At 38.9% G+C, this 11,101-nt stretch overlaps 2 protein-coding genes across 4 annotated transcripts; one reads left to right on the top strand and one right to left on the bottom strand.

Moving 5' to 3' along the window:
* Positions 1-380: 380 nt before the first annotated feature.
* On the bottom strand, positions 381-7,188 carry ap3m2 (adaptor related protein complex 3 subunit mu 2). Its single transcript, XM_008335736.3, has 9 exons — positions 7,038-7,188; positions 5,996-6,280; positions 5,744-5,915; positions 5,223-5,360; positions 5,014-5,099; positions 2,447-2,580; positions 2,089-2,296; positions 1,524-1,668; positions 381-599 (listed from the first exon to the last, which is right to left on the bottom strand). Exons 2-9 carry the CDS (start codon positions 6,266-6,268, stop codon positions 499-501), a joined length of 1,257 nt encoding a protein of 418 aa, XP_008333958.1. The 5' UTR covers positions 6,269-6,280; positions 7,038-7,188; the 3' UTR covers positions 381-498.
* An 859-nt stretch (positions 7,189-8,047) lies between these two features.
* Positions 8,048-11,033, top strand: LOC103397470 (zinc finger protein 510-like). 3 transcript variants are annotated; one of them, XM_025053363.1, is made up of 4 exons: positions 8,048-8,390; positions 8,677-8,745; positions 8,902-9,186; positions 9,522-11,033. In XM_025053363.1, exons 1-4 carry the CDS (start codon positions 8,252-8,254, stop codon positions 10,694-10,696), a joined length of 1,668 nt encoding a protein of 555 aa, XP_024909131.1. In that variant the 5' UTR covers positions 8,048-8,251; the 3' UTR covers positions 10,697-11,033. The 3 variants fall into 3 exon arrangements, with proteins under 3 accessions (XP_024909131.1, XP_008333959.1, XP_008333960.1); XM_008335737.3 differs by lacking the exon at positions 8,677-8,745 and having other exon boundaries at positions 8,049-8,390; XM_008335738.3 differs by lacking the exon at positions 8,677-8,745 and having other exon boundaries at positions 8,051-8,390; positions 8,959-9,186.
* Positions 11,034-11,101: the final 68 nt, after the last annotated feature.

Genomic DNA, 11,101 nt, shown 5'->3' with positions numbered 1-11,101 from the left:
ATCATTTTATATAACTATACAAACATAAGATCATCGGATATTGCAAGAGATTTTCTTTTATAATGTAATACAGGGGTACTTTGTCAATCTACTAGTTGACCAATATGTCTCTTTAATCTGGTTTACATTTATTAACTTGTATAAACAATGTACGATTTCTAGCTGGTTAGGTCTAATTTGGGTTCAGGGCTAAATCTGTTGAACATGCATAGAGAATGAGCTGTATTTGTTCTGGGGTCAGTTCAATATGGGATGGACATATTTCAGATACGGGATCAAACCTGTTTGTTTGAGGTTCACTGTGTGATGACTTAAAGTCAACAGGAACATCTGTGTGAAGTGGCGCCACCCTAACTGCTACAAAGGGCTGTNNNGGAAATCCTGGAAATGCAGGTATACAGGAAATGTACCAACTATTTCTTTCGTCATTTTTCCACCACATCATTAACTGCCTCTGTCTCATTGTGGTTTGGTCCAGGAGTCACAGAGAAGAAGCCTTTATGTCCGGACCTGGAACTTTCCAGCCTTTGTCATGTACTTGATGCCTTTGAAAGGTTTATATTTCTCACCATACATGTCCAGTCGATTTACCTTTAGACCTGTTTAAAAAAGACTTATTTTAGCAACATGAGAAGACAGATTACCACTGTTCAAAGGTTGTGAAATGAATTGAATTCTGATTTTAATTTGGACTTAAGAACAAAAACAACATATGAAAAAATATTATCATTTACTTGCACTCAGCAAGTACAAATATACTCTTAAAATGCCTTTTAAAATGATTCTTGCACTGCTCAGCTTTTGTTGGCTAAAATCATGGGTGTATCAGTGCATCACTAATGCAAAGATAACACTAAATATTATAATTGTTTTTGATCCTTTAATAACAAAAAATGTGTATTAAACTAAGGCTAACTAATAACTTTAGTAACTAACCATCTAAAACCAGGCATTTTAATAATAAAACCTTACTACAAATCTCTGAAATCAGGCGTCAGAGGAATATTTACAAGGTTTGGCACCATCTTGTGGCTGTCCTTTGAAACCGCTCGCAAAATTCTAGAGCCATGTGGTTGTCAGCTGAGAAGGATATTAAAACCTCTACTATTTGTTTTGTGTGTGCGCGTGTGTGTTTGACAAATAGAACTTTATTACAGTTAAGATAAAATGTCACGAGAGATTTAAACCGGAACATTCATCAAAAAAGTAATTTATTTCTCAAGATAACTTTCTTTCTAAATTAAATTGCCACAGTTAACAGTTTCAGGCACAAAACATTTCTTATATTTATTGGCTGCGTTTTAGCCATTTTAACAATTTTTGGACAATTTCTTGGCTAACTGTGGGATTTTATGCCTTTAATACTTGGATATTGTTCACTCAAGTTTTGAAAGTTAATAAAACACATGAAGGTTTTATTGGTAAATATTAGGGCTGTGTATTGGCAAGAATCTGGCCATACGATATCTTTATTATATACAGGGGCAACAATGCGATGTATTTTTAAATATATAAGTGCGTACCTGAGATGGCCATCTGCTGGATCTTGAACTGGATGTTGATGGTTGGGTTCTCATCTGGTTTGGATGCTCCAGCTTGTAGACTCATAGTTCCCTTCAAACTCGGAAGCTTCTGCGGGTTGATTTTGCCAACATCCCATGACAACAACTGGAAAAAGACACAGTTTTTCTCCAATGTAGCATTTCAAGACACTGGTGAAGATAGTGAGGTAGTCAGGTACAAGGTGTCCCTCATAGAGGAAATCTGATTAAATAATGGAACCTTTTTAGTGCTGGGTGCTTAAACTACCAACACATTGTCTGATGAAGTTATGTAAACCACTCTGGAGCAGGACAATGTGTAAAAGAAGATTGTTAGGACTTTTAATCTTTCGTTTGCACAATCTTACTTTGTGTAAGTTGTTTATTTGTGTATTGCAGGGATATGCAGTAAAAAAATATTAGCTAGGTCTAAGCAGTTCTACTTATCATTTCAGGTTTCCTGAATTGTTCTGTACAAATGTAGTTCTAGTTACCAGAATTAAACCGTACCAGAATGTTAACTTTCTTAGACTGCATTTTAACATACCTTTGTGACTGGGTCAAACGTATACGTTCCCTGTGAGGCACTGAGGTTGGCGTTGAGGACGCCCCTTGGTAGCTGACTGCTGACTAGAACTGACTCAACAGCCTTGCCCATGGTCTGTTTGGGCCCCAGAGTCAAGTCAAAACGTCCCTGGGAGCTTCCCTCACGGAAGGAAATGTTGTGTTTGACATACACCGGAATTGCCACCAGGCTAGGAAAACAACAGGAGGACGAATTGCAGTGCAACAATATAAAGTAGTTTGTAGTAGTAGTAGTAGTAGTAGTAATAGTACTACTAGTAGTTTGATTCTATTTTAGTAATTCATTATTATTATTTATTTATTTAAAAAAAACCACAGACTTCTGAGAGCTGACGTGGTAGGAGAGCAACCGGAAGTTTCCATCTGGTGGGATAAAGGAGAGGATCCTCTCAGCCTCCCATCGCTTAAACCTCACACAGGGATGGAAACTGACATCATCCAGCAGCCGAGGATTCTGGGAAAGCAAGAGAGAAAGCGTTTAGCTGTAAGTACGACAAAGTGCATTTACCCATTCTGTATTTTCATTGGTGATTGCTTAGTGTTCTTTTTCTTTCGGCTTTGTCCCTTTTCTCAGGGGTTGCCACAGCGAATCATTGATTTCCATCTCTCCCTGTTCTCTGTATCTTCTACTCTGACTCCAACTATCTGCGTGTCCTCCTTCCACAGTCTCCTCTGCTCTGAACAGTTGATCCTAAGTACCTAAACTCCTGCACCTTCACCACCTCTGCTCCTTGTAACCTTCATTCCTCTTCTTTCTAGTGCAAACCTCCACCTCTCTAGGTTCTCTTCTAGCTGCTGCCTACACTCACTACAGATCACATTGTCATCTGCAAACAACATAGTCCATGGGGACTCCTGTCTGACCTCATCTGTCAATCTGTCCATCACCACAGCAAACAAGAAGGGGCTCAGGGCTGATCCTTGATGTAGTCCCACCTCCACCTTGAAGTCTTCTGTCCTCCCAACAGCACACCTCACTACTGTTGTACTATTCTCATACATGTCCTGCACCAAACTAACATACTTCTCTGCCACTCCTGACTTCCTCATACAAAACCACAATTCCTCCCTTGGCACTTTGTCATATGCCTTTTCTAAATCTACAAATACACAATGTAGCTCCTTTTGACCTTCCCTGTACTTCTCCATCAGCATCCTCAAGGCAAATATTGCATCTGTTGTACTCTTCCTAGGCATGAAACCATACTGTTGTTCACTAATCACCACTTCCTGCCTCAACCTAGCTTCAACTACTCTTTCCTAAATCCTCATTGTATGATTCATCCACTTTATCCCTCTGTAGTTGTTACAACTCTGTACATCACCCTTCTTATAAATTGGCACCAGGACACTTTTCCTCCACTCATCAGGCATCTTGTCAGTCTCTTAAATTCTAGTCAGGAAATCTACCGTCACTTCTCCTAAACACTTCCATACTTCCACTGGTATGTCATCAGGACCAACTGACTTTCCACTCTTCATCCTCTTCAGGGCTTTTCTTACTTCATCCTTTCTAATCTGATCTACCTTCTTCCTAATAGTCTCTGGTTCCTCATTTCTACTTTCCCTTTCATTTTCCTCATTCAACAACTCCTCAAAGTATTCCTTCCATCTTCTCAGCACACTTTCCTCACTTGTGATTACATTCCCATCTCGGTCCTTAATCAACCGCCTTTTTTTCACCTCCATCGTCATCTTGCACACTACCATCACATGTTGTTTGGCTACACTCTCGCCTGCCACCACCTTACTGTCATTAATCTCCCTCAGATTACATCTTCTACATAGAATATAATCCATCTGTGTGGACCTGCCTCCACTCTTGTACGTCACCCTGTGCTCCTCTTTCTTTTGGAAATAGGTGTTTACCACAGCCATTTCCATTCTCTTTGTGAAATCTACCACTGCCTGTTCTTCCAAGTTTCTCTCCCTAACACCAGACCTACCTATCACTTCCTCATCTCCACTGGTCCCTTCCCCTACATGACCATTAAGGTCTGCTCCAATCACCACTCTCTCTCTCCCCTGGGGATACTCTCTACCATCCAATCCAAGTCAGTCCAGAACTTCTCCTTTTCTTCTAACTCACAGCCCATCTGTGGGGCATAACCACTGACAACATTTATCATCACTCCTTCTATTTCTACCTTCACACACATCAACCTGTCTGACTCTTGTTTCTCCTCCACCACATTTCTTACATATTCTTCCTTTAGGATCAGTCCTCCTCCATTTCTCTTCCCATCTGAACCAGGATGAAACAGTTTGTAGCCTCCTCCAATGTTTCTTGCTGCCCTTCCACCTGGTCTCCTGCACACACAAAATGTCTACTCTTCTTCTCTCCATCATATCAGCTAGTTCTCTACTTTTCCCTGTAATTGTACCTACATTCCAAACTTCAGACCAACACTTCTATTTTTCCTCTTTTCTCTTTTTGTCTGAATCAATTGCCCTCTTCTTCTTCTTTGTCTCTGACCAACAGTAGTCCAATTTCCACCAGTACCCTGTTGGTCAACGGCACTGTTGGCGTTCGTTGTTAACCCGGGCCTCGACCGATCTGGTATGGAAATCGTTTTAGTGATTCGCATATTTGATTTGGCTAAAAGTTTTACGCCAGATGCCTTTCATGACGCAACCCTCACCATTTATCGGGGCTTGGGACCGACACTATAAAACACTGATTCCTGTACCCTAGTGGCTGGCTTTGATTGCTTAAAAAGTGAACCTGCAAAACAGGCTACATGAGGTCAATGTGTTTTAATGCATGTTACAGTTGATCTTTAACTATATTAATCCACTGTTCAACTATGCTGATGCAAAAAAATCACAGTGGCAGCTGGTCTTTAATACTCATTAATCTGATGCAGGTTTTTAGTTTCAGACTCACCATAAATGACAGAGTGAGGTCTGGCATGCCGGTCAGTTTTACACAGGCATCAATCACCCCCTGGATTTCTGCTGTGATTGTGGATCCTGATGAAAAAAACAACACATACACACAGAAGAATTTAAAAGATTGTAAACACTGACATGAAAGTTGGGACATGAGTCCCAACAGTCTTAAGGTAACTGTTATAATTCAGTGCAAAGTCGTGCCTGATTTGTCAATGATGGCATCAATCTCCTCCACTACATCAAAATAGGCTTCATTGTTGGTGTATTTAACCCCTGTGCGACGCCATGGCACAACTGATAACTGGCCAGTGGGAAGCTGCTCACCCACATTGGTGCTGCCTGCAAAAAAGTAATAATAATGGAGTAGTTTAGAATATAGTATGTAACCTAAAACACAACATGCAATGTTGTAGTGACCTGAACCTTGTACATTAACTTAGTCTGTCAAATTATTCTTTTCTATGCTGCTGGTAAAGTGTTAAATAAAACTGTGAGCAACATTGCTACATTCCTCTTGCCTAGTTTAGCTTGTTTACCAACAGTCTGTCAACACTGTCTTTTTTCACTGATGGGTAACAAGACATCTAAAGTCAAGCTTTTCTTAAAGGCCCCTCTGTTGGAGGACACAGTAACTACATATGACTAGCAATGTTTAAGTTTCAAATAAAACAGGATAGTTCTAACATCCTCTCACAGTTGACATTTGTTAACCTGGGTTGTACCTGTGATGGTGTTGACCATTGTTCGAAGGATTGTTGGGGGTTTAATAAGCTCTTTGAGGATGTTGGATTCTGTGGCCAGCGGAAAGCCATTGTCCAGCATCTCCTCCAGCAGCTCATAGACCACCACCACATTGTCTTTGATGGCAGCTTCTGTACACACTCCAAAATAGTCCTGAGATCACAGACAATGTTGAGTCAGACTGAGTCATAAAAACATTAAGCCACTGGACAAAAATTATGTTAGATCATAACCTGGAATGTGTCAACAACTCTGTGCAGGAACTCGATGACAAAGAGTGGCGGCACCTCACTCTGGATGACTGCCACAAAGAAGATGCGATGCCTGAGCACGCTGATCAGGTAGTGATGTGGTGTGGGGATCACAGGTGGAACATTCTCTGGTTCTGTGGCCCGTTCCTGTGCCTCAAAGAAGTAGTCGCACACTGAGCGACTGACTACACTCTTCCAGTGCTTTTCCAGGAATATGTCTCCTGAGGCGTTTATTAGGAAGAGACTATGGATCATTTTGGCTGAAAGCTAAAAAGTCCGACATAAGAAAATGGAAAAGGAGAGAATAATTGAACATGTGGTTATTCATTTTGATCTGTAGCCTGTACAACAAAAGCATTAAATGGCAATTTAGTTATTTAAAAGTCAGCTCTAGATCACCCTGTTTAACCAACAGAGAAACTACAGTACCATTAAAATACAGGAATACGTGTGATTCATGAGTTAAGTAAAACGCTAGAGAACTTCCAATTGCTTAAATGTAATACTACCAGTGATAAACCTTTGCAAACAGTAGTGAAAATATAGAAAGCACACACAAAGTAGAGAAAACACACACTCTTGCAGGTATTAAAAAAACATTTGAAAATGAAAAAAGATAAGTTAAGAAATATACTTGGATGTTGGGTTTATTTCCTAGAATGGACTGCTGCATAAACTATCTTTCAATTTAAACTTACAGAGGCTGCTACAGAAACACGACACCAGAATATTAATTAAACATGTAGCGCAGCTATCAGGTGTGGAGGGACCTGAGGACGACACAACTGAAAGAGACGTTTAATTATAGGCAGGTTGGAACATAAAACAATGTAATTGGTCACTATGGCATTGGTCAAAGGCCTTTATCTCCATCACAAGATGCTCCATGGGTCCCTCCTCCTCGGTCTCATGACAGGGTAACACCCCAGTCCCACCGTTTCAAAAGATGGAATTGCGTCAAAATTTCAGTGTGAGAAATGAACAGTTCATCTTAAGACTTATTTGTAAATGTCAACTGACTTACCAAAGATACGTTTATTCCCGTCTGGTGTCGTATTTCTCCTTCTTTTCCGTTCAATGAACCACTGAGCAGCTAGCGTCGCTTCAGTTTGGGAAGCGGATCCTGATGATAGAGGTTTACAGAACACCAATCAGAAACCAAGATCAAAATGTATCTCCTGCCCTGAGAAGTTATTGGTCAGAAATACGACAAACGAAGACTAGTAATACGACTTTGATTGGACTCTGCAGAGAAAAGGGTGGTAAGCAGCCAATAATCTGGCCACTGATTGGCTGAGGCGAGGAGCTGGTCTGACATTTTGTTCAAGGATCCGATTTCATCTTGTGTTGTTTTCCTGCAACATTTAGGATATTTCATGAAGTCTTTTCATACATAAACAATACTATATCTACGATTTAGTCCAGATTAATTGCAATTTGACATGCTATTGATGCTTCTTAAATGTGTAATCACACGACCGTAGTCGTTTTTTGTTTTTTGTAAATAGTTGACATTTTTGAGTGGACATGCTGTATTATTTCCTTTTAAATGTTACGTCAACGCGTGCAGTTTTAGATAAAGTTTTGTATATCGGGTAATGGTGTTTTTATATACAATTTCATTTTTTAAATATATTTACAAATTAATGTTCGTAATCATGAAGCAATACTTTCACTTGTAGTTTAGTCTGTTAAAGTCTTACACCGTTGTCATCATCTTTAGAAAACCTACAATAAGTACACTACCAAAACACTGCTAGAAATATTAACATTTGAGGTTTTTGAAATCATAGTAAGAGTGAATTACAGTTACTGCAATTAGTTTTCATGATATTTACAGTTTGCAGTCTTTCCGCTTTTATCTCTTGGTCTTCCCCACACAAACACCTTTTAATACAAATCATCTTTATTTGGTGGGACGACTTTTTTTTTTTTGTTTAAAAAGTATAACAATAGGCGTTATGTTTAATACTTAAAAAAAGAAGAATACTATTTAAAAAGGCAAAAAAGGGTGCTTTTCTGTTCTCGCGAGATCTGGCAATATTGTCACACACCGCCCTCTCCTGCAACCTCAGCTGTTGGGGATCTTGTAGGGTCGAATACAGCCGAGTATCTTTATTTACGTTTGGTTGTACATCAGTGCAGGAGGGAATTGTTTTTATCAATGTGCCTTGTTTAGTAGATACACGATTTCTACAGTTTTTAGAGGGCTTGTGAGCACTCCACAGCTCTTGGCTAATGGCGGAAGATGTGGTCAGTGGCTTTGGGGTAACTATGGCGGAGTACGACTACCAAGCGAGGTCAGAGTTGGACCTCCGCCGCCGTAGGATGCTGGTCTGTGCGGGACTAAAACACGACGTAGGGCCTCTTAAAGCAGGTTAGTGCCAGCTCGCACGAACTGATTTTTTCTCATTTATTTTAATTAAAGACTGTCCAACACAATGGACAGAACTAGCTGTTGCCTACAGTAAACTGCCGGGAAAAGACCGGAAGATAGCTGTTTGTTTCGGAAGTTCAGTCGTATGGATTCAACTAGCGAAACAAATTTCAATTTAAAAGTCCAATTAACATTTACCTGTACTTTAAATTTAATTACAACGTTTACAAAATAACGGATTTGATCATTGTTTGCAAAATTCTGCGAATTTTTGTACTTTGTGTAGATTTTTCATTTAGCAATGGGAACCATTGGCTTAATAGGAATATTGGAAAAAGTGTACTAATGATAAAAGGTAAGACATAGGTCATGCTCAGACCTGAACCATATTCTATTACATATGTGGAGCAAGAGTCTTTACAGAAACTTAAATAATTTAGCCAAAATTTGGATGTGTGACATGTATATTAATTAAACTCTGTTTTATTTAACACACTCTCATCTGCTGCAGAAAACCAGCAACCATTAATGTTTAAAAATGAGAATCTAATACCTGCTGTCGTCCCAGAGGAGTCACAGAATCCTCAGATAAAGGAGGAAGAGGAAGAGCTGTGCATTCAAGAAAACATGGATGGTGTCATTGCTGTCACTGTTAAGAAAGAGGAAGTTGAGGAGAATCATAAGCTTTCACATAGTTATCAGTGTCACACTGTGGGGAACAGACAAGAGTGTGGTGGACCACCACAAAGACGTTTGATGATGAAAAAAAAGAAAAAACTCTCCAGTCAGCCAAGAGGTAAGTTTGAATCACAGTCTGAAGACATGTAATTACACTCAAACAGTAAGAATGCATTTGATTGTTTTGTCTACAGTAAATTAATTATCTGTATGACACTGTAAGGAAACATAACAACATGAACATTTCTTACATGCAATCATGTACAACAAACCAAAGCCCAATGATTACTTTCATGGAAAGGTAAAGTTATGACAGCAGATTAGTTGATTGTTATTTTTAACAATGCTGTCTAAATCTCCTAAAAAAAGGTTATCTTCGTGTAATAGAACCACATTTTAATGTGTATCAAGGGCATAGTTTTCTCTAAATATTCTGTTTTTTATCTTCTACAGAAGAACAGAAACTGTTGGTGAATGAAGAAGCGGCACCAAGCACCAATCTAAGCCAAGAGAAGCCAGAATATCCTCTCATCAACAAGGAAGATGGAAAACTGTGTATGAAACAGAAAGTAGCTGATATTGTTGCAGTGATTGTAAAGACAGAAGAAGTTGAGGGGAGACCTGTGCCTCAACACCTTCATTTGAGTGATACTGTGGACAACAGAGTGCGTAGTGCAATACCAGGACAAGCAGCAAACTCAAGTCCAAATGAACAAGTTGGACAATTTCTTGAAGATGAGAGTGCTAATTCTTCAGAGACTGAAGACAGTGCAGATGAGTGGCACGAGTCCAATGAGCCTCAAAGTTTAAAGACTTTAATAAATACAACACTCTCTAATAACAATGTTAGCATTGTAGAGGACTGCAGTTGTTCATTTTGTGGTAAAAGATTTACCAAAAAAAGTAGCATGAAGAGACATGAGAAACTTCATACAGGAGAGAAACCATTTAGTTGTTTAGTATGCGGTAAAAAATTTATCCGTGAGTATGAAATGAGGGCACATGAAAAAATTCATACAGGTGAAAAACCATTTAGTTGTTCTAAGTGTGGAAAGAAATTCATCAAAAATAGTGATCTAAAAAGACATGAGAAAAATCACACAGGGGAGAAGCCATTTAGTTGCCCTGAGTGTGAAAAGAAATTTGTCTATGAGTATGAAATGAAGACCCATGAAAAGATTCATACTGGTGAAAAACCATTTATTTGTTTACAGTGTGGTAAAAGTTTTAGTGAAAAGAAAAGACTGAAGTCACATGAAAAGAAGCATTCAGGAGAGAAACCATTTAATTGCTCAGAATGTGGTAAACGCTTTGTACAGAAGAGTGACCTAACAAGACATGAGAAAATCCACAAGGGAGAGAAGCCATTTAGCTGCTCTGAGTGTGGTAAAAGATTTTTTTATGAGTGTGAAATGAGGTCACATGAGAAAATCCATACAGGGGAGAAATCATTTATTTGCCCCGAGTGTGGCATGAGATTTACTGAGAAGAAAAGATTGAGGTCACATGAAAAGGTACATACAGGAGTAAAACCATTTAGTTGCTCTGACTGCGGTAGAAAATTCACCAGAGGTAGTAGTTTAAGGAGACATGAAAAAATGCATACAATACAAACACCAGTTAGTTGATTTTAGTGTGGTCAAACATATAATCCCAGAAAGAGACAATTTTATTCCTCTGACTGTAGGAAAAAGTTTAAAATGACATTTTGGGGACATGAAAAAAATCATAACAGCACAAATAAACCATGATTTCCATGGTTAGCATGCGCTTGTGTTCCAATCCACAATCTCTTTATTTGGGATAAATGTACATTGGTACCTTAATAAACTACAATTGTACAAAACCATAAAACATTGGACCAAAACTGACCTGTTGCTTTAATGTCTTATTACTTGGTGTTTGTTGCGTTGTAAAGATAATAGCTGAAATAATTGTCCATAATAAACAGAAGTGATTTCTTGATGCATCAAAATCCTTACAAAATGAATTTGCGTTTATGAAAATTTGAAACCAGTTAACTCAGTGTATGG

Source organism: Cynoglossus semilaevis, chromosome Z (genome assembly GCF_000523025.1).
Source record: "Cynoglossus semilaevis isolate Cse_v1.0 chromosome Z, Cse_v1.0, whole genome shotgun sequence".
In the NCBI taxonomy this organism is placed as follows: domain Eukaryota; kingdom Metazoa; phylum Chordata; class Actinopteri; order Pleuronectiformes; family Cynoglossidae; genus Cynoglossus; species Cynoglossus semilaevis.
This window is presented reverse-complemented; position numbering and strand designations above follow the sequence as displayed.